This window comes from Polyodon spathula, unplaced genomic scaffold (genome assembly GCF_017654505.1).
Source record: "Polyodon spathula isolate WHYD16114869_AA unplaced genomic scaffold, ASM1765450v1 scaffolds_883, whole genome shotgun sequence".
Classification (NCBI taxonomy): Eukaryota; Metazoa; Chordata; class Actinopteri; order Acipenseriformes; family Polyodontidae; genus Polyodon; species Polyodon spathula.
In genome coordinates this window covers 64,059-86,594 of record NW_024472370.1, presented here as the reverse complement: position 1 = coordinate 86,594, position 22,536 = coordinate 64,059, and the positions used below count along the sequence as shown (strand labels likewise).

At 42.9% G+C, this 22,536-nt stretch overlaps 2 protein-coding genes across 7 annotated transcripts in view; both read right to left on the bottom strand.

Moving 5' to 3' along the window:
* Nucleotides 1-675: 675 nt before the first annotated feature.
* map2k7 (mitogen-activated protein kinase kinase 7) lies at nt 676-19,870 on the bottom strand. Of its 3 annotated transcripts, XM_041242006.1 has the most exons (12): nt 19,625-19,870; nt 17,448-17,495; nt 12,666-12,810; nt 11,155-11,221; nt 9,440-9,553; nt 8,221-8,340; nt 6,963-7,070; nt 6,283-6,462; nt 4,555-4,635; nt 3,712-3,854; nt 2,385-2,430; nt 676-965 (listed from the first exon to the last, which is right to left on the bottom strand). In XM_041242006.1, the coding sequence occupies exons 1-12, from the start codon at nt 19,746-19,748 to the stop codon at nt 825-827; spliced, it is 1,317 nt and encodes a 438-aa protein (XP_041097940.1). In that variant the 5' UTR covers nt 19,749-19,870; the 3' UTR covers nt 676-824. The 3 variants fall into 3 exon arrangements, with proteins under 3 accessions (XP_041097940.1, XP_041097942.1, XP_041097941.1); XM_041242008.1 differs by lacking the exon at nt 17,448-17,495 and having other exon boundaries at nt 19,625-19,869; XM_041242007.1 differs by lacking the exons at nt 676-965; nt 17,448-17,495 and having other exon boundaries at nt 972-2,430.
* Nucleotides 19,871-21,830: 1,960 nt separating this feature from the next.
* The window catches only part of pkn1a (protein kinase N1a), a 60,929-nt gene continuing 60,223 nt past the window's right edge, over nt 21,831-22,536 (bottom strand). For all 4 annotated transcript variants that reach the window (XM_041242003.1, XM_041242004.1, XM_041242002.1 and 1 more), the window contains exon 22: nt 21,831-22,354. In XM_041242003.1, the coding sequence (XP_041097937.1) occupies nt 22,151-22,354 (204 nt within the window). In that variant the 3' untranslated portion in view covers nt 21,831-22,150. The remainder of the gene's footprint in view (nt 22,355-22,536) is intronic.

The window sequence follows — 22,536 nt, the reverse complement described above, 5'->3', positions numbered from 1 at the left end:
TCGTTTACATAACAGAAGTCAAATTTAAACACAATTTGTGGTCTACTGGAGAAGCACGGTCATAGTTTTTCAAAGTGTTGAAATAATCTGTCATTGATAACCTATTTTGGGTAGAGTGTTAGCTTTTACAGTACTGTAATCCAGCACACTGTACAATCCTGCACGTTTTTTCAGTCCCAATCAATGCCGGATTAGACAGGTTTTACTGTATTAAAACAGGGAAGGGGTCATCTTGTATTGTGCCAAAAGAAAGCAGGGGACAGTATTAATGTAGTGGTTATACAGGGAGGGGAAACATGACTGTGAACTGCATAGAGTCCAGGGAGATGTGCATGTGTAGTGTTAGGGAACGAAAAGGAGTCTGGCACACTGCTGTGGCTTTTGCTTCTTTCCCCCCTGTGAAGCCTTTGGGATTACTTTACCTAGCGACGTTTACGAAAATAAACAGAATAAAAACCTTGCTTTACTACGCCGAGCAGTATTCAGGAAGTTAAAAACGCAGCCTCCCTCTGCAGTAAATGTCTCGATCAGAAAAGAAAGGTCCATTTCTTGTAGTCACCAGAAATCCTGCAGTTTGAAAAACCTACTGGATAAAACCATGTTTTAAAAAAAAAAAAAAAAAAAAAAAAAGTCGATCTCCCCTTACCCTAAAAAAAAAAAAAAAATCTTCTGTAGCTTATAACAATAAAAATTAAAATAAAAATAAAAAAATACTGAATTTCTAAGAAGCGGGTTTGTTTTGTCTTGTCGCGGATACAGTCGTGTCAAGTCAGTCTGTTTTGAGCGGCGGGGGCGCTGGCAGCTGTCTCTCTGGCGCCCCCTGGCTACCTGCTGAACAACGACAGCATCTGGTGATGGCTGTAGCACTGGCTGGTGCGAGGAGACTCTGTCTTCTCCATGATGTCCTGAAACCAGGCTGCCACCTCCACCTCCAACACCTCGTAGCGCCTGATGAAGTTGTGCTCCTGCAGGAACGGGGGAGAGGCAAGAGGGAGGGTTAACGAAAGCTGGCTGCTTCAGTTTAGTTCCAGTGCTAAGAACCATTTCACCACTGAGCTCAGGACTGGAATACAGCAGAGGTAAGAACTCCCAGTGGCTGGAAAGCTGTTCCTCTTTGTGCCAGGGCTGCAGTCACTCTCCCTCTTTCTCTATCCCTCTCACAGTATTTCAGGAAGGCAGTTCGGCCCTTCACGGCACAGTCCCTTTGCTGGTGAAATTCAAATGACATTTTCAAATGAACCTGCACAGGATATATGGAGGTTTGTCTGTTCTTCTATTTTACATGTGTGTGTTTCATTGTGATATAGTTAAAGAGAACATTCAAATAAAAGGTAAATGCCAGCCAAAAATACTCCAAAATATAACAAAGTAGCCAGTCCTCAAATGAAACTTAACAAGTTAATGGGTCTAAAAAGACTAGCAGGGTTTGTCTCTGGGTGAAGCAGGACAGTCAAAATGCAAACAACATTATTATCTCCTAAAGCTGAATTTCCTCCCTGTGTAAAACCCTTTGTGTGTGTTGAGAGATTCTCCACTGCTGTTAGCGCCAGAATCACTCCGCAAAAACTCTGGAAAAAACTTCTTGTGAGCAAAGACGGTAGGAAGCATATTAGTGTCGCACTGTGCACTGAAACCCACAGCCCGTGCACTGTGCGACAGCAAAATGCTTCCCCACTTGTGTAAATGATCAAATTCCTAGAAGATGTTCTGAAGTTTGAATTCTCAAACATTTCCCCCCTTTTCTAATTCCAAGCACATCTGGTGAAGACAGAATTTGGGCAAGCAGTGGTGGCTGAAATTCCAGCAGCACGGTCAGGACAGGGTGTTCTTTTCTTGACCTCTTTCTATTTTTATTTTTTTTAAACTTGAGCCCAGACAGAATGACGTACGGGCGACAACCAAGAAAAAAACAAATAAATCAAATTTCAATATAGCAAAAAATAAAAGCGCTTGTTTACAATTATCTTTTTCTTCTACCAATATTAGGCCTGCAGCAGTTTCAAAATGGCATTCCCAAATTATAAGGCAGCTACGATCCCAGTAGAATTTGAACCATTGCAGACACCAGTTTCCAGAGTCAATACACCACAGTACAAAATCACTACACAAATGAAGACATCTTTTAATAAACATGGGAAATCTACAAAATCACTCTCTAAAAAAAAATATAACACCCAGGTCAACTCCTGTTTTTCAATTCAAATTCTACTTCCTTTTTAAAAATCAATTCCCCGATTCAAATTCCTCTGAAGATCATTTTTATATTTTAACAGAATGCTGCTCGCTGCAGTTTTGATCAGTGTCTTGGCACTGATTAAAGGGTAATGGGGAATTGAAAAACTGGAATTGACCCTCAAATCTGTAATTCCGTCAAGAAAACTTACAAGGAGTTTGTGGTATTTTGGTCTCCTTCTGTGATCCTTTGTAAGGCTAGAGGGCAGAAAACCAAAAAAAGGTGGTTACAAAAGTTTAGAGAATTGCATCCAAACAAATTTCAAATTTTAATTTAAAATATATATATATATATATATATATATATATATATATATATAATATATATATATATATATATACTAGAATATTACAATCTACAGATGTTACAAAATAAAGTCAGCGTAAAATAAAACGTTTGAGGTTTTCATATCAAAAGTATTCACACCCTTTGATGCTATGATCATTCTGTCTACAAGGTGCTAGAAATTTCAGTATGGTAACGCAGAACCTAATTCTAGAAACTGCTGGATTGTAGGCAAACGTTCTTGGAGAGTATAAAAGGGTTAGGCATAGGATGATTGCCAAGAACAAGCAGAAGAATTGTGAGGAAGGTTAATAAAAATGCGAGATTGACTGCCAAAGATATTCAAAGTGAACTGGCTGCAAATGGGACTGGAGTTTCCATTTCAACCATAGGTCGAGTATTGCATGGCGAATGTCTCAATGGTCGCAGGCCAAGGAAAAAGGCACTCTTATCCAATTGAGGATCTTTGGTAAGAGTTGAAGAAGGCTGTGCATAGGAGAAGTCCTCGGAATTTGAATGACCTGGAACAATTTTGCTATGAAGAATGGTCATAAATCACTAAAAGAATCGTGCCAAAAGCTCATTGACAAATATCCTAATGGTTTAGAAGTTGCTATAGTGCTAAAGGTGCTTCAACTAGCTATGCATTTCACTTGCATTGTCAGGGTTTGGATACTTTTGAATAAGCAGAGTTTTGCAAAAAAAAAAAATTGCTAAAATAAATAATTGTAGACATCTATTACTTGAAACTTTTTATCCATAAAAGCAAAACTTTTGCTACATAAGATTTTTCCTAAAATTCTTTGTTTGAGAAATGCTTAGAAATTATAAATTTCCATTGGGGTATGTAAACTATGCACTACAACTGTGTTTTATATATATATATATATATATACACACACACACACACACACACACACAATGGTGAAAATAGAACGTATTTAAAAAAAAGTGGACATAAAAAACTGAAAATGTTCTACAATTTAGAATTTACCGTCTTTCAAGGCGGCATTTTAAACATTTAATACATAACAAACTCGAGAAGAAAAAAGATCATTTTTTACTGTGACGCTATTTCTTCTGCTTTAATACATAAAAGTTTAAACCGTGAAATATACTTATTTTTATTCCGTGAAATAAGCTGTTTTGTTTTTTTTAAAATACCCCCCCTAATTCTAAGGAGTGGCACTGACCAGTCTTTGACGAAGGACTGGAAGTCCAGGGAGAAGCCCATTCCAGTGGGAAGGAGAGGGGGGTCCTCCTGCAGCACTTTGGTCAGCACCTCGAAATCCGTCTTGCAGTTCTTGTAGGGGAACTGCCCCGTGGCCAACTCCACCTGCAGAAGACAGAGGGGGCGCTATACTTTAACACAGTGGAACCTCAGGAGTTACAAAAACCAAACTTACAAACTGACCGGTCTACTGAGCACCCCACTTTCAACCGGAAGCAAGCAATCGCTCAACCACGCGTGCAATGCAACCAGACAGGAGCTCCTGTTAGAGAACGCTAGTCATGCAGGCGGCAAAAGTACTGAACCAGCAAACGTATCCAGACAAAGGTTTAGGCAGTATATGCAATTTCTAATAGGAACATTTATGTTTTAAAGAAAGCACTGTTTTTTTTTAGTAGTTTTCTTTTTTTGTTTAAGGCAAAAGGATGCTGAGTGACCGAGCAAGCTGCATGAATGCATTTGGTTTAAAAACAAAGCACTATGTTAACTCAGGTCTTCCTGTACATTAAAATCTGTTATTGCTACAGTTATGGTTTCCATGGTAACTTAAATTTAGCCTTTTAGTGTTTTAAAGACTTTAGAATATGAGTATTGCATCACTGTGCTGTATCCTTGTAATTATTCACCAGATTAAGGGTGTACATAGCAGGGCACATTTACTAAAACCAATGAAAACACACATGCAGAGTTACAGGCATGTCAGAAACTTTAATATATAAAGCCACAAAATAACTTGCCTTGCTCAGACCTGCTCTGTAACGATATGAAAAGAAATCAATTCAAGACCTTGTTAGCGGTCGCTTACCAGAGAGATGCCCAGACTCCACACGTCCGCTCGGATGTCATAGTCAGGTTTGGTGGGGTCTGGAGGGTCTATCCTTTCAGGCTGCAAACATAAGCAAAGATTTTCATAAAAAAAAAACCTAGACAGTGCAGATTTCTATACCGCTCAGTGTAACAGGACTCCCACTGCACAGCGGTCACTGTGGATTGAGCTCAATACTCTCAATATGGTTGCAGTAAGAACATGTAGGCTGACTCGTAACTGGGTCCCATCGGATCCAGTCTGCATTTTTTTCCAAGCAGGTACAAAGAAGCACTAAATTAACACTGAGCAGGTTAACGAAGAGATCATTTCCACTGCCTTTCCCCAGGTATAGCTGGACGAGGTGTAGCTGGAGGGTATTTCCACCTCAGACAGTACTGAGTTTCGGGTCTCAAGGCACTGGTAATATGGACCTGGACTGGATCTCGCTCAGCCGATACAGGCGCTTCACAACATAGGAAAAGTTTGGGAATGAAAAGAGGCCATTTGGCCATCCCAACTCCTTAGTGAAACGGGCAGTGTTGTGTAGTACGCTGCCTTTACAGATTCTGCCCTGCCCCTAGTATTCTAGGTGTAACTACAGCATCACACAGAGCAATATCAAAGCAGAAAACTAATTCAAGGCAACTGATTTTGGTTATGACCTGTACTGCAACTGGGTGTGTTTAGGGGCTACCTTTTTGAAACGGTAGCCATGAAATCATATGAAGATTGCAATCTTAAAAACTAAACTTTATAAAAACGTCTCTTTCTTGTACAGCAATCCCATGAATAATTTTGGGCATGGTTTTGATCGCAATAGGTAAAAAAAAAAAAAAAAGGGAAAAAAATTGGGCTCTTATATAAAAATTTAAAAAGTGTTGTTGCAATTAGATATTTGAGGGTATTGAGTAACACTGCGATGTGTTTAATCTGCCCTGCTCTCATCCTGGACAACAGCCTTCAGTCTCAAGGACTGTGCAGGATTACACATTTCTGAAATAAACAGAACACACGCAGAGTAAAACAAAGAGAGACACATAGAGAGAGACCTCCATCCACACACACAAAATCTAGCTTTGGACACAAATAAATAAAGATATGGACAAAATCTAGCTTTGGATTCAATTAAATAAACATAACTGCTTTGAATAGTAAGGTTAATTAAAAACATTAAAATAATCAAAACACAGTGCATGAGAGCATATGCATTGTTTCAGTGATTGCAATCATACTGAAGTGGTGTCTCAGTGCAGTCCGGCTAAACCACATCTATTTATTTAAAAATAACTTTGCTACTATTAAGTAAACACATTCCTCCCCACCCCCACCCCGTTAGTAATATCAGAGTTCGAAACTCACTCTAGCATCAATAAACTACCATCAATTATGCTTATTATTGAAATCATTCAATATCCTGCAGTTTGAGCAATGCCTGCAAAACACATGGAACCCTTATAAAAGTTTCCTGTACTAAAAGCACAGCTAAGTGTAATAAAGCATAATGAAAGCAGGGCAAAGCATAGGCAAGCATTGTAAAGAACAGCGAGGTACGGTAAAGCACAGTAATAAACGGGCAAACCAGGATACATGCGTTGAGTAAGAATGGGAAACATGACCCTGGTGAAGTTTAATAAGGCAGCTGAGGTAGGGGGGAAGGTGTGCTCAGGCTGAGAGATTAACAGGTAGACATGGTCCTGTGCAGGCGTGTGTGCGTTCGGGACTCACAGCCATGTAAGCAGCACAGCCAGCGCTCCTCGTCTTGGCCTTGGAGTCGACGAGTCGCCCGCTGATGCCGAAGTCACACAGCTTGATCTGGCCCTTCGCGTCGATCAGGATGTTCGAGGGCTTCACATCCCTGTGGATCACCCCGTGCTTCTCCTTCAGATATAGCAATGCCTTTACAATCTGGAGAGAGAGAGAGAGAGAGAGACAACATAGCCATTAGGACTCCATGTAATGCCAGCTTAAGACGGATGTTGGCGGTTCTTTCCCAGCATGCCTTGCAACAAAGCTCACATCCAAAAAGGATGGTTATTGGTTTGCTTCTGACAATCCTAACAATTCCTTGGAGCTGCGCATTACTAAAAGTAATAAAAAAAAAAAAAAACATACAAGAATATCAAAGCATGGAGAAGCCAGCTCAACCCAGGAGTGGATTCACTGTTTACGCACACTTGTCCCTGGATTGGTCAGTGTTGTGATGTACTTCCACCCATTCTGCTTTGGGAAATAGTCAGACAAAAGATCCGGGGCAGCTGGGATTGGCAGCCAATGCGGGTCGGTAAATGAACATGGAAACGCAGTATCAGGGGCAGCAGGGTTTCCAACCCGGGTTGAGCGGTGCGTTGAAACGAGGGATACGAGAAACCTTCTCTGTAACGGTCTAGGGAGAAGGAAGGACTCACCGCCACGGTCATCTTGCCCAGAATCCTCTCTGGAATGGGACCCTGGATTCGTTTCTTCAGCTTCTCCGCACACGTGCCCATGAGCTCCATGGCTATGAACACGTCCGTCTGCAACGCAGGCACAGGAAGAGGGTTAAAAACCAACTCATTCCTCAGGATAGCATGTCTAACGCCCACACTAGGGCTGGCACACAGTACCAGTCAGGATTTTCCATTTCACTTCCCAATCACATTTAGAAGGCATGAACCCCAACCATAAAAGCCCATCATTATATTTATTTTTTTAACTACCACAGCAAGTATTTGTGTATAAGAATGTAGCGGCTAGATTCTCAAAGCTGCTTTCTTCAAATCATCAATAGCATAATTTTTTTTCTTTCAGAAAGGTAAAAGAACAACCAATTACAATTCTAAAATCACTGCGAAACATCATGGGTTTACACACCACTAAATTAGATGTCTCCGTTGTTTATTTTTGGTTTGGTAACTTTACTGGGTGTGTTTTATCCATTCTGAAAAATATTACGCAAATGCCGATTTGGAGTGAAGTACTTGGGAGATTTAGCTCAACACTTAGCAGTGTGTGGAAAAGACCAGGGCGTGGGCAATTCCTGCTTTTCAATTCCAGATCCTTTTTAAAAATCAATTCAAATTGATAGTTTAGAAACATAATTGCTAGGACTGTTCACCTGCTTTCACTTGAAGCCAATTTAAAATTGACTAACAAACAGCGACTTCAACTTGCATCATGTGTTGCCACCGTGAGAAAGTCATTTTAACCGAATTCTGCTCCTTGCAATGTTCATCACTGAGGTGTTGGAATTGATTCAACAGGGAACGGGAATTGAAAAACAGGAACTGACCCCAACCTTGGAAAAGACTGAAGAATGACTGCATATGAGCTACACTGTCTTTCACTGTACACACAGTACTGTCTAAACCAGGGGTCTCCAGCCCTGCTCCTGGAGAGCTACTGTGGCTGCTGGTTTTTGTTTCAACCAATCTCTCAGTTGCTTAATTGAAGTAATTACTGGCTTAGTCAGGATTAACAGGTGTTCCAGATCTTTAGCAATTGATGAGGTAAAGACACCTACAAAACCTGCTGGATAGGGGCTCTCCAGGACCAGGGGTGGAGACCCCTGACCTAAACACTAAGTCTAACAGCCATACTTTATCTGAATGTCGTTGTCGTTTCCCCCCACATTCAAAACATTTAAAACTCCAGTACAAAAAGGAAACGGCAAGTCATATTTCTTACATTCGTGACGATGGCTCCGTAACACTGTATGATGTAAGGGCAGTCGTGGCTCTTCAGCACCACGTCCAGATCCATCAGGATCCGCTTGTTCTCATCCTTGTTTCCGGTCCGACGCATTTGCTGTTGAAACAAGACCGGGCATTAACATACAGCGAGGACCCACCTGTTGCTGTTAACACGCTGCTACTAAAAAGGGACAGAGGCACGAATAGGAACAGCCAGCACAGGGAAGCCTCTGATCCCATATTCCCGGTCTCTATGGTGCTTTTTGTTCTGCTGATATTTAAGCCACTAAAATCCTCCCTCCCTCCATCACTGGGATGAAAATAAGACTCCCACTGCATAGCAGTCTGATCCATTCCTGGTTTCACTATGATTCTAATGACACCTGAGCTTGTTACCTACATGCAGTAAAAGTTTTACATCCATCCTTGCGTATGCACCTACAGTTTTTATTTTCACAAAACCAAGTTGATTATTTCTTTACTCAAGTTTTTCTTTTGCCACACGCACCACGTTTACCCTTCTGCAGAAAATGCAGTCGACAAAAGGTGCTTGTGTGTGTACCCTTGGAAAAGCCGGAGTCCAAGTCAGACTCTGTAAATATCAACATATGAGGGCTAAAGGGATCAGTCGCTGGCATTCTGCACGTCACTGCCCTTAGAGCATCTGAAAAGTTCACAACTCTTGACTATATGGCACCCAACTGTACCAGTGCTTGCCTCAGCTTGTACTTTGCTGTATTCTGCGACCGCTCTTAGTGTATCTTGTATCTATACACCTACTGTATCTTGTATTTGATTTTACTCTTACAGGTATCCATATTCACGTTTTTTGTAGTTGCTCTTCTTTGAAATCATTCTCATTCATGTCTTGTACTCGCTAGGTACTCATACTGGACATTACTCACGTAAGGAAATATTCTTACTAGAAGTCAATTGCTCTTAGCCGAACTCGCTCTTAACTGAAATTCACTGTATTCTTTATTTCGCTCTTATTTATATGTTTTCTTTTTTGCTACTTATTTTATTGTACTTTAAATAATAATAAATGTTTCCCCTAGTAACAGCACAGCAATGGGTAATAAAGCATAGTGAAAGCATGGTAAACACCAGCGAGACATGCCGAACCCTGATAAATGCCTATTCTAACCACAGGAAGCTACAGGAATCCCATGGGAAGTGTAAAGGTACGTGCAGGAGTGTGTGGAAACTCTTACCTTCACCGCAATGACGTGGTCTGTCTTCTTGAAGCGGACTTTGAAGACCTGCCCGCACGTGCCACTGCCGATCTCACCCTCGTTCAGGAGATCGCTCACCTCCGCAGGGTACCGCTGCAAGAGCAAAAGCAGGGCTAGCCAACACTACCACTGGCACCTGTACACACACCCACTACTCTAGGGTTCAGCGCTGCAAGCTGCGGGCTTGCGGTTTTGGTTTCAATGCCTTTGTGATCGCTTGAAATTATGATTATTTATTCAGCAGACGCCTTTATCCCAGGTGACTTACAAGTGTTACACAGCAGTACAGGATTACAATGCAATCTTTATATAATACAGTATAGTTTACAGTAAGTGCAAACATCACAAAAATACAATATGAACTAGGATGCAGCAAGTTCTATCTGCAATGACATATTAGCAGTGCAATGATTGTGCATTTAAATACAGCACAGTACAAAACTGTGCTGTGAATGCTGGTGTTCCCAGTGCTGTAACTACTCTATAAACTGTAGGCATGTTAACAGAATGTAATATTATTGGACATTTTTTACATAACACGTATGTACTGTTAGTGTCTGTTTCCGGTATAATGGTGTTAGATATCTTGGTTTTCATTCTGGTTCAGTTTTGCAGTCTAGCGGATCATAAAACAAATCGCTCTTATTTATCTGTCAGAGGAAGCTGGCCCAGGAGAGGGTTGGATAAGAGTGCAGACTGCAAGCCAAATTAAATGCGCCTCCCTGTATCCAGGACAGCACACTCCCACTGCTATGAGAAACCTAGACCCTGCTTTTCCTGGTCTGGTTTGCTGTATCAGACCTGGTCACAAAGAGACTCCGTCATCGCGTAGCTGGATAAGAAGCCGAGAGGGGAGCAGCGCTACACACTGCAAGCCGGTCCCACGGCTGCAGGAAGCTATTGAGAAGAGTTTGGCCAAAGATAAAACTGTTGCAGCATGTCTGGCAACGAAGAAACGGAAATTCTTTGACCAATCTGGGAGGAAACTGCATCAATTCGCAAAACAAAAACAGCGATGAACGTTCTTTCAGCTGCAGCCTCCACTGCAGAACATAGCACTGCTATGAGTTTCTATATAGAACACAGCACAATGCCATCCCACAATCCCCCAGGGACCTTCTGATGCAGGACAACAGCTTCAGAGACTGGCCACGTTTTTGGAAAAAGCACCGAAACGCATCGGCCCATGGGCGAAACAAGGCACCAGTCAAGCAAACAAACATTACAGCCAATGTCTACGCTTGCGTCTGTTTCTTCTTGCGCTGCGTGGATCTTTACACTCCTGGATTACTCATGGCTACCGCCACTACCCTTCGTTTAGTCTGCTGGTTTTCATTCCATCTGAGCTCTCAATTACTTAACGAGACCCTTAACTGAAATGATCATGCTTAATTAGACCTTTTTAATTGTTTTCAGCTCTGAAACAGTTGCAGAGTTCAAGGGCCTAAAATGTTATCGCTAACTTGAAGATGAAAACAAAATTAAAATGTCTAATTATGCAAATGACCATTCAATTAAGGGTCTAGTTGAGTAATTGAGAACTCAGCTGGAATGAAAACCAGCAGACACACGCAGGGGGGTCCCCAGGACCAGGGTTGAAAACCACTGGTTTAGAGAACTTTCTCTGAAGCAAAGTTGAACCGTTTCAGAACGTTTTGACTTTCCATACACATCCAGCAGTAAAAGCAGCTCACCTGCCCATCTATTTTCAGATAGCCTGTCTGCTTCATTATCTCCTGTAGTTTCTGGTCAATCTCGGCACTGTCAGAGAAACAAAACAGAAAAAAGTCATTTCAACTCCCAGAACAGCCATCGCTGTTAAACTGAATAGTGCTGAATACACAAATCGTTTAAGCCAATGCAAGCGTTTCAACTTGGAAGTCTATTTCAGTCTTTGTTCATCTTCAATTGATCACTTCTACGAATTGATTACATTCGTTGAAGTTTTTCTAAACTGCCTGAACAAACACAGCCAGCTCCTCTCACTGCTCGGGCTGCGGTCGTTAATGGAGAAGACACATCACATCTTGTTTGTATTAGGCAGGTAGTGATGACTTAGAAAAAAAAAGACAAAAAAATGTTTTTAGCAGCCAAACGAACAGAAATCTATCTTTAAAACACCATGAGCCCTATTTAAAAGCTACAGCCAGAAGTTTTGTATCACCTGAATTTTAGAATTGAAACATACAAAAAAAAAAAGGTACAGCAAAAGTCTACCTGGTAGCACAGTATTCCATGTTAGATATTAAAATGTTACATTTTTCAATTTGTCCATGGTATGTAATTGTATATGTTATTGTAACATTATTCAGCAAGTTTCATTCAAATTTATGAAGTATAAGTTCATTCTATAGGGCAGGGATGCCCAATCCTGGTCCTGGAGGGCAGATGTCCTCCTGGCTTTTGTTCCAACTATCCCCAAAATTGCTCACTTGGACCAATTAAGCTTTTAATAAGTGCTAGATTGGTCCAATTAAGTAGTTTAGGAGACAGTTGGAACAAAAGCCAGGAGGACACCGGCCCTCCAGGACCAGGACTGGGCACCCCTGCTATAGGGTGATGCAAACCTGTTAGTCAGAGCTGTAGATGGAAGTAGAAAGGCAAACTAAATGGCATAAAACTAGCAGGAAACAGCAACTTGGGTAAAAAAGAACCAGCTACACAGTTAGAAATGAAGCAGCGCTAGACTCAGGACAGAGGGTAGGAGACACCACTTCACACACAGAGCGGTGAGGGGATGGGACGGTTTACAAAGTGTTACCAAGACATACTTTACGACACTAACTTGATATTAAACCAGCTGGTAGGAAATGGACTGGTCAGTGGAACGGCCTCCTGTCGCCTGTAAACTTTACGTTCTTATTGCTAGCTATACACCACTGCGTTTGTTTTGCACTTCTTGGAAAAAGGCAAGAGTCTACAAGTTAACTTTTTTAGCAAATATCTGGCCATCACTTGTAGGCAAATTATAGGCCCTTGTCTAGCGGTGTCCGATCAGTCCTGGATGACCATTCCACTCCAGGTTTAACAGGTAAAATGATACCACTAACTACTTCAAGGGTCTGAACGGGGGGGTTCAATGAAACTGTTTAGAACAGTGCTGGATCAACGCCGTTCCCCCCACCCTTGTCATTTGCCTTAAATGATCTAAGCTTCTGAACGGAGCGGCCTTGCGACTGGGCTTGGTCCCTCCCCCCTCCCTTACTTCTCAAGGCTCTTCGGGAGGCAGTAAGGAGGGGTGGGCAAGGTCAGCATGTGCCTGGGCCGGCTCGGGTGCGAGTTGTGCTGAGGAGAGCTCTCCGAGGAAGAGGACCGACTGCCTCCATCGTTCGCCAGCGGGAGCTGCAGGGCTGGGGAGAGGGAGGAGGAGGAGAGAGGGAGTGAGCACAGCGCAGGTCAGTGAAGGAGCCCTACACCTCCCGATGGTTCATTCTCACTCGTAACTACCACTGCTGAGTGCTACTGATCCAGGCACGGAAATAAGACTCCCATTGCATAGCGGTGTCAACCTGATTTTACTAAGACACCCCTGATCTTGTTACCCAGACACTGGGGCTAATCAAACTGGTAGTAAAACCTGAGATGGGTGAACCTGCTATGCAGTAGGTGTAGTCTTATTTCCATCAGTGTGATCCCAATATATCATATTAATAGAACCGATAAACAGGCGGTGCTATCGCCACCACTCACTAGAGCTCTTCAGGTGCTTGGAATTATAAGACTCTCCCTAGAATTTATTTTTACTACCATGCGCAAATGGATAAACCCAGAATCACATTTCAAAAATGTAAGGGGACTTGACTGGCAGGTTAAAAACGTTTGTCTTTGGAATGGAAAAGGTTTGGAAGGGTCGTCAGAACATGGTGGTTAGTTGGCAAACAGCTAGCTCCGTTTGAGATGAAACCTGGACAACTCTGCGTTTGTACCCAAATCTGACAACTCTCCTCTGGTGTTGCTGCTTTCATAAGGAATTGAAGGGACAGCAACGCAAGCAAGGCACAAAGACACCTGTTCTGCGCTTTTATCACACAGCACGTTTCATGACAATTAAAAGCCCTCTTTCCTGGCACACTGAAAATATGCCTGAGGCACAATAAGATAAGAGTATTTGAAACAAGATTTTGAAAGATCTGGACAGATTCGGGCAGGGAATGGCAGAATCAGCTGTTTCTTCGTTTTTCTCTGCTGATCATCCTTAAGCTAAGGGAACATAAAGGCACTTTTTCGGGAACAGCGGTTTGGAACCTGGTTCCAGGAGACCTAGTTTGAGGCAGCTTTACTCTATCAAACCCCAAGTCTCTCCTGGTGTGCCGTGCAGTGGTTTGAAATCTACAGCTGTGGCTAAAAGTTTTGCATCACCTTACAGAATTAACAAACTTTGCTTCATAAAGTTGAATGAAACCTGCTGAATAATGTTCCATTAACATATTGAATTACATACTGGTTTGAAGTTTTTCCCTTATACTTGGAGCAAGTAGCAGGGTTCCCTAAAAATAGCGTTTAAATAACATACCTGTCATTTTTATTTTTATTGTTAACATACTGAAACTTTTTTACACTTGTAACTTTAAAGTCTGTTTTAAAGCTCTTTCGAAAGTGGCCGCTCTAGTGCACTGGGGTTTGAAATCCGTCCTCAAAATCAATGCAGGAAATTGCAATATAAAATTTTTTTTTTTTTTTTTTTTTTTTTTTAAAGTCACAACAAGGGCTCTGCTTTTCTGTTTCGTATCACGTCATGGATCGTTATTACCTGTTTGACAATGCAGACAATGAGCCTTACGCTATCAGTGCACTAGAGCAGACATTTTCAAAAGAGCTCTGAAACAGACTTTAAAGTTAGAAGTGTAAAAAGTTGTCAGGATGTTAACAATGAAAAGGTGAATTACAGGTACATTATTTAGACAGTGGGGGACGTGCAATGCTATGTTTAGGAAACCCCTCTACTTACTCTCTAATGGAAAACTGCCTGTTGAATCCTATCCCTGCAAACAACCCCAGGTGTGGTCAGTCCCTAGTGAGGTCACTGGGGAATGAGCACCTGTATAAGAAACCTGCGTGGGTGGTGTTTGGAAAAGAAAAGCCAGCGAAGGCATGGCTCAGCCTGGCGCTTGCAATCTTTGTGCTTGACTCTTTATTTTGCCCTGTGTGCCGTGTTTTGTTTGTTCCTGTGTATTTTTTTATTAAATAAACATGTGCCTTAGCGCTTTAACTGCAGGTTCTTGTCTCCGAGTCTCCCTCCTGCCGATAACAGCTTGAGCCACAGCACTATCACGTCTCATCGACAAACTGAAAACATTTGACATTTCACTGACTCACTGTGTGACCCTGAGCAAGTCACTCAACCTCCTTGTGCTCCGCCTCTGGGGTGAGACGTTGTTGTAAGTGACTCTGCATTGTTCACACACCCTAGTCTCTTGTAAATCGTTTTGTGATGGTGGTCCACTACAAAATGCGCTATATAGAATTAAAGATTATTATTTATACTTTTAAAAAAAACAAATCAATCCTAAAATTCCAGGTGATGCAAAACGTTTGGCTTTAGTCTCCAGAAACCAAGTTCCAGCCACTTTCCATTCCCAGGGCTTCACCCCAGAAGAAATGCAGTAGTGAGGAAACCAAGCCCACTTCAGCGATGGAAATGCCACCTGCACAGTTTCAGCAATCCCACACTGTACTGCGGTCTCGCAATGAAACCTACACCTGCCCTGCTGTCAATCATAAAAGAAACCAAAGTGTGGTCAACTCTAAGAAGCACACTGTATTACAGCACTGAGGAAACAGAGATGCATGTTATCAATAATAATAATAATAATAATACTACAACCAGCACACATTACATTGCAAATACTGCAGAAGCCATTCCATTCTGCATTTCTGAAGGAGGCTTGCAGGTTTATTATTATTTTTTTTTTTAAAACACAAGCACAGGCATTAAGAATCTAGAGGCTTTGTGGATTCAAATTTGGGAGCAGAAGCTGGAAAAAGGGAAATAAATAATATTGAGACATCTGTTTTACATCCAGGGGTAAGAAGACGTCTTGACGTTCCAGTAGTACAACAGGTCCAGAAGGGTTAGGAGATTCAAGAACAGACCAGCCTCCTGAAAAACCTTTAGGCTAAAGCAGCGATTCTCAGCCCTGGTCCTGGGGAGCCCCCTGTGCGTGTCTGCTGGTTTCCATTCCAGCTGAGCTCTCAATGACTCAACTAAACCCTTCGCTGAACCAACACTTAGCCTCGCTGGGGCTTAACTGTTTTCAGCTCTTAAACATTTGGAGATTTCAAGTGAACTGTGTAATCATATAAACAACTTGAAATCTGCAGCTTGCGAGGAGCTGAGAACAATGAAAAAGGGCTACGCAAATGACCAGTTCAACGAATTAAGCAATTGAGAGCTCGGCTGGAATTAAACCAGGCAACGCAGGGGGTCCCCGAGGACTGGGGTTGAGCACCACCGGTCTAAAGGACAGTCCCCTCTTTTCAGGGGAGGCAACAGTATGAAATGCTGTGCAGTCTTTACCATAGACTTGGTTAGATGCCCCCACCAATCTCCCAGTTTTATACAGACAGGCTATCAAACAGCATGCACGAGTCATGAGCGTCCAGTTCAATCCCACTTCTAAATCAGAAAATACATTGAAGAGACGCCCCCCTCACCCCCATGGGGACCCGTGGTCCTGGCCATGCAGTGTTGAAAGCTGGCATGCGGTACAATGAAGGCACAGGTAACGTGGTTAATGCCAACCAAGTGACAGCCATGCTGCTGCTGCTGCAGACGCAAACCAACCAGAAGGAGGCGCTACAAGTAATGGGAATGAAGAGTGGAGTGCAAAACAGCCAGGCAGGGAGGGAGGGAGGGAGGGAGGGGGAGAGAAGAAAAGGGGAAAGAAATAGAAAGGAAAAGAGAAAGAATGAAAGGAAACTGTTTCTTTTTTTTAATGTAAATAAAATACTGATATCCACTTGTGAAGTTAACTATTCTAAGAACATTCAGATATGATTTTAAAGAACTTGCCAGTTTAAAAATAAATTGAACTGTGGACACTTGAAGCAAAGCTGGTATACTTGAGCCAATACTGTGTCGTTACAGCGAGGTTACAGGTACTGTGTATTGTACTTGGTTTATAAACAGAGGGCAATACTGCACTCTGGTGGTCAGCACTGGCACTAACAAAATTCAACTATCAAATCTCCCTTTGATGGGCAGATCTTTACAAATGATCCTTAACTTGCTCCCCAATACTGACAGGGCCCTGCTGCATCCAGTCCTGGGTTTCAGCGCTCCCCTTGTTTAGGTATGTTATTGAAATTATCAGGAGTCTGAACTGTCAGGCCCTGCTAAATCTGCTCTGAACTGATCGCACTTCTCATCACAGCGTGAAGAAGTCACACAGAGTATGTAGGTTAACTCACAGCAGCTGTTCATGCAGTTATCAAAGAGGGGACGTTTATTTTAAGGTTAACCTAAACCTGATGATCTTCCATTGATTTTTAATTTGGTTTTAAAAAGTTTACTCAATTATAGCGACTGAATGCACTGCAAATCTATGTCATCAAATCCTGTTTGTGAAACATCAATATAAATTTGAAATAAAGCAATAGTCTACTTTTTCACAGAAAATTGTGTAACTCTTGGAAAAGTTTAAAACGTGGATTTCATAGCCTTAATTTATTTAATATCTAGACCAGGAGGTGGCCAAAGTTGTCACTTCCATGCCTGTTCTAAATGGTTTAGCAGTTAACGAAGCAGTTAATGATCTAATTTTACCTGTTAAACCTGGAGTGGAATCACATTCCAGGACCGTGACTCCTAGCTACTGATCATAAGGACTAAAGTTAGCGCTGCAACCCAGGACTGAGTGCAGGGCCACAAATCAAGAAAGAGAAAAAGGACTGAGGAGATGAGGGATGGGGGAAGAAACAGGACATTGGGAGAGGGTGAGGAGAGGGAATCCGGCTGCAGTGGCGATGATAAAACGATATTTAATACCTGCGCGCTGGGATGGGGCTGGAGCAGGGCTTAGCTGGATGACGATAACTGAAGGAGGGATAAAAAAAAAGAAGAAAAAAAAACAAAAAACACAAACACAAATTAAACAGGGACCGAAAAAATAAACACCAGACTGAACAAATTTGAACCGTACTATAAGTGGGTGGCAGAAATCAAACTCAGAAATGCATGGTGAATCACACAGGCAGCGCAGGGATTTCAAAAGAACGCTCTGTGCTAGGAGAGCACAGTGCTCCACTTGCTGGAACAGCCACACAGCAGGGGCTAGGAGGAGTCAAAAAACATGTAATACTGATAGAAATAAAACCTGTTTAAAAACAACTACAGTTTGCCTTATTGACGCACTGCCTGCTACACTGCCTTTACGAACCTGGCAGCTGGTTTAGTTTGCTTCCTTCAAGTGAATGATTCAACACACTGCAAAGAGCTGCACGACTTCTTTAAAATCTCTTCAATGAAAAAGGCACAGGCTGACTCCCATTGTATAGCTGTTTGATCCATTCCTGGGTTTACTAGGAGTTTAAGAAGACACCTGCAGTTGTTAACTATACACTGTGGCTAATCAAGCTCATAGTAAAACCTGGAATGAGTGACACTGCTCAGCAATAGGAGTCTTATTGCCATCCCTGCACTGGAGGACTTTAATACCGCCGGACCAATATGGAGGACCGTTCTAAAGAGTTCTAAAAACTATGTTGAGGGGAAACTGATTTCAAACCTGAATTATTGCCAACTTAAAAAAAAATTTTTAAAAAAAAGCCTGCAGAAAGGAAACAGATGTCCAGTGTTCGTTATGGATTTGGCTTTCAAAGGATGATTTTAAACCAAACAGGCAGCCCCTTTTAACTCAGTACATGGTTGAGTGGAAAAACGCAGAAGTCTCGAGTCCAACAGCCTTGACAGGCAGCCTGCTATTACATAACATGAACCATGCCACACGGTTTAACTGGGCTACGGACCAGAGAACAAAACATGCCTGAATCTACCAGCCTGAACAAGCAACACATTTCAGAATTCGAGCTAATACAGCAAATCTCTCTTTGAAAAACAAAGCACCGAGTCTCTGCTCTGTCCTAGCTTAAGCAGAGATGGAAATAAGACTCCCATTGCATAACAGTTTGATTCACACCTGAGCTGGTTACCTATATACTGGCGGGGGGGGGGGGTCAGGCTGGTATTAACACTGGGAATGGATGAAACTGCTGTGCACTTTATTTCATCACCGTAGCAACAATCACGGATAAGACACCAGACTGTGCGGATTGAGTTCAATGCTTTGGACTTCCATCACTGAATTAGCCCTGCCAGCCGGCTCACCTGTTAAACCGAGCTAAGGGAAAGCAGGTAACTCACACACGCTTCACTGAATATTACAGGGCAATAAAGCAATACAAGACATCGCAAGTTTGCAGGGGCTGTTTGACCAGTTGTAAATTCAAATTGTCATACGCTTTTAAGTGGACACTACAACAGGCAGTAGCAGCACAGACTCAAAACCTGACCACCTCGTTGACAATTTGGAGTAAAATCGACGTCACCAAATGCAACAATAACTTTGTTTATTGACACCACGTTTATTGGGTTTAATAAAACATCAAATATTGCTGATTTCATGCGACAATGTCAGTTTGACGTCGCAGTCACAGCTTACTCGGATCCGATACTTTCTGAAGCTCTTCTAGAAGTATTGCGGAAAATGAAAGAGAAAAACAAAACAATAACACGTGACATCTCGGACGTGCGTTTCGGCGCTGTTGCGATGGAAATGGGGCGTCGAGATTTCGGAAATAAAACGATTATAATACAGAAACCACAGCGGTATGCATTACTGCTGTCACGATCACAGATATCTCTCTGACCGGTTAGCAGTATCGTGATCACTGTAGATACAGACTAGCAGGCCTGCCGTCAACACACAGAAAAAAAATAAATAAAAAAATAACATCGATTATAAACACCAAACTAAAAATACTGTCCGAACTGCCTTCTCGGCCTGAAACACCCTTCCCAAACTGCAGATCGCCTCCCCCCCCGTTTGTTTATGCACGGTCTCTATCATTTACGCCCCCCTTCCCCCCTCTCTCCGCACCGGGCCCCGGGCAGTGGGGGGACGGTCTCCCCTCCCTCTGCTCCCCCGGGGAACGGGACACACTTACTGGGTCTCGGCCGCGATCGCTGGGGGCTCACTTCGATGTTGAGGTCGATCCTCCGGCGGGCCTCCATGTTCTCCTGCTTCAGCTTCTCCTCGATCCGGGAGAGTCTCTGCTCTAGAGACGACATGTCGGAGCCGACAGCGCAGAAAGCAGCCCCGGGGGCGCCGAGCCAGAGAGGACGGAGCTCACAGCGACCGGGAGCAGCGCCGCCGCTTCCGGGGACACGCTGGAAGAGCACCGTAGAGAGGGAGGGACAGAGCGCTAGCGCGGCCACGCTGCTCAGGGCGAGGACGATCGCCTCCTATCGGCCGGGAGGACTAAACACCGTTGTGTGGTGCCGAGGGTTTTGATGCACAAACTCCAGCGCAAAGTTAGCAGTGAATGGCAAACTTTATTTAGTTTTAAGACGGGACTGACGTCATTTGCAGCTGTATATATTTATGACTACTGTGTTTGTGAAATGTTTAGTTTTACAGTATTAAGCAGGCATGCAAATAAGACTGCTATTGCAGAGCAGTGTCACCCGTTGCAGGTGTTAATGCCAGCTTGCAGATGTCAAACCGCTGTCCCTTTGCTCTGCAGCTCCTGTGTGGTACAACTCGCTTGAAGCTCTGTTTTGACTTTCAGCATCCCACACCATGCAAGTGACCCGGCCAGTAGACATTCAAACCCGCAACAGTCGCTGTGCAGCCCGCAAAATCAAACTTCTATTCCAGATCACTGTTTGGGCGACAAACGCAGTAAATAGTATAGACCAGCATTCCATATGATGACACGTCAGACCTATAAATCCGAATTTGGCACCATTCTCTCCAGCATCCAGTGCAGCCTGATTCATTCTGATGCTACTCTGAATTCATTAACCCTGCAGTTTCATATTCCATTGATTCTTTTAAATAAACATTGTGAAAGTCACTGCAGAGTTTTCAGCTTTGAATAGTTTTGAGAGATCAGCAGAACCGTTTTGCAAAGAGGACAACCTACAGACCAAATAAAATTATCGCTTTCTCCTAGTGTCTGTTAGGGTCGGAACCCCTAAATGTGCAAGAAAACCCTCAATACAAAATGAGAAGGCTATTGGAGTGCAATCTGAGCAGTGATTCTGAGGCTAGTGTAGCTGTATCAGTGTGTTAAACAGAGCTTGGTTGTGAAGCTGGCAGCCTCCGTGTGTGTTTTGTGATCAGGACCCCCCTTGTAGATGCTGTGTTTTAAAAACTATTACAAATCATTAATCCAGTCTCAGACCATCAGAATGCCAGATCTTATCCAGCACATCCTCTACCTCATTTCCATGAGCAGGGATTGACCGCCGATCCGAGCTCTCCCGCATTCCTCCTGAACCCTAAGGATAGTCTACTGGGGTGAAAAGACTCCCACGCAATGCCAGCTTGAGACCAAAGTTGGCGGTTCTTTCCCAAGGTATCCATTTGCCTGAAGTGTACTGCCAACTCCCAACCATTCTAAGGACATTGATTATAGCATTAGCAACAGATTTAAAAATAACTTTGTATGTACTGTTGTCTCCATTTCTCAAGGCAGAACCGCTCAGCTTTGCAGTCCTCTTGCCCAACCAAAGCATGCCGGCACCCAAGAGAGGACACCCTCATTCCATACAGGGCCAGCTGTACATACCAACTTCTAAAACGAAGACAAACCACTAATCGTTATGCCCTGAGATAAAGGATGGTGGTATAAAGATCCGCCACTGTCAAGGATGGAAATAAGACTCCTGTTGCATAGCAGTTTCACGCATTCTAGGTTTTAATACAAGCTTGATCAGCCCTGTTGTACAGGTAACAAGCACAGGACTGTACTATTAATGTAAAATGAGGAATGGATCCAACTGCTGTGCAATGACACTCTTGTTTTCATCCCTGGCTGTCTGGGGTGTAAATAATCTGTGCTGGAAATATTCTTTCAAAATAGAACCAACTATTTCAGTTCTCTTTATCAGCTGGGAAACTGAAGTATAGTACAGTGTGTGTTTGAATATTCAAATATCTGTCCTAGCACTGGCATAAGCAAAGGACACAAAAAAGGACACAACAGGCACATCATCACATATTATTTCTTTATAAATAAAATTAAACTTTTTTTTTTTTAAACTTATGATTACCAGTGTATGCACCGAGTTACATAAGTTAAAAACCAAAAAAAAATAAAAAATAAAAACGTCTTTCTGCTGTAATTCTTTTTTTTTCCTTTTTTCGGACTACAGCAGCGGTCAGTACAGCAGTCCTGTGCTTCAGTTTAGCTGCTGTTGGGTCCAGGTATTGTATGTGAAGAGTTCTGAAGTGGGCAGAGACATAAAACAACTAAATAAAACAAGTTTGTCTTTTTTTAAACAAAACAAAACAAAAAAAAGGTTCGGGGGGTAAAATCCTCGCTTCACGTTGGTCCCCGGACGGGCATGCTACAGGGAAATCCAGCCTTTTGGAGTTTAAGGGTGACGAACTTGAATTGATTTACAAGCGCGAGTCTCTCTCTCTCTCTCTCTCTCTCGGTCTCCTCCTGCCCAATCCCAAAGCGTTAACACATGTCCGAGACGTAGTCAAAGTCCCTGAAGCAGTCCTGCTCCTTTCTGGTCAGGACTCGCGGCTCTCTCGGGGGCGTCAGCGTGGGCACCTCAGCTGTGAACTCCTCGTCGAAATTGCTGACGTCCTCCTGGCCCTTGATGGAGGGAATGAAGGGGGGCTTCATCTTCTTACTCAGCAGATCGTCCCAGTCGACTGTCTGCAACGGACAAAGAGAAGCGCCGTTCAATGAAACACAACCGCAGGGCAGCGACAGAAGATTCACATCACCACCGTGACGTCTCCAGCAGCGCTGCACGAACCCATTACCCACACAAAGACAATCCACACAGACACAAGCAGCTGCTGCTTCTCTCGTTTCACTTGGTACAGTGGCCCAGT

Excerpts from the sequence above, each read along its gene's own strand:
- map2k7 (XM_041242006.1), bottom strand. The coding sequence starts at position 19,748 with ATGTCGTCTCTAGAGCAGAGACTCTCCCGGATCGAGGAGAAGCTGAAG. Across the intron at positions 2,431-3,711 it reads CAGTCCTTCGTCAAAGACTG|CCTTACAAAGGATCACAGAA; the intron begins GTCAGTGCCACT and ends TCTGCCCTCTAG. Across the intron at positions 966-2,384 it reads CAAAATACCACAAACTCCTT|GAGCACAACTTCATCAGGCG; the intron begins GTAAGTTTTCTT and ends CCGTTCCTGCAG.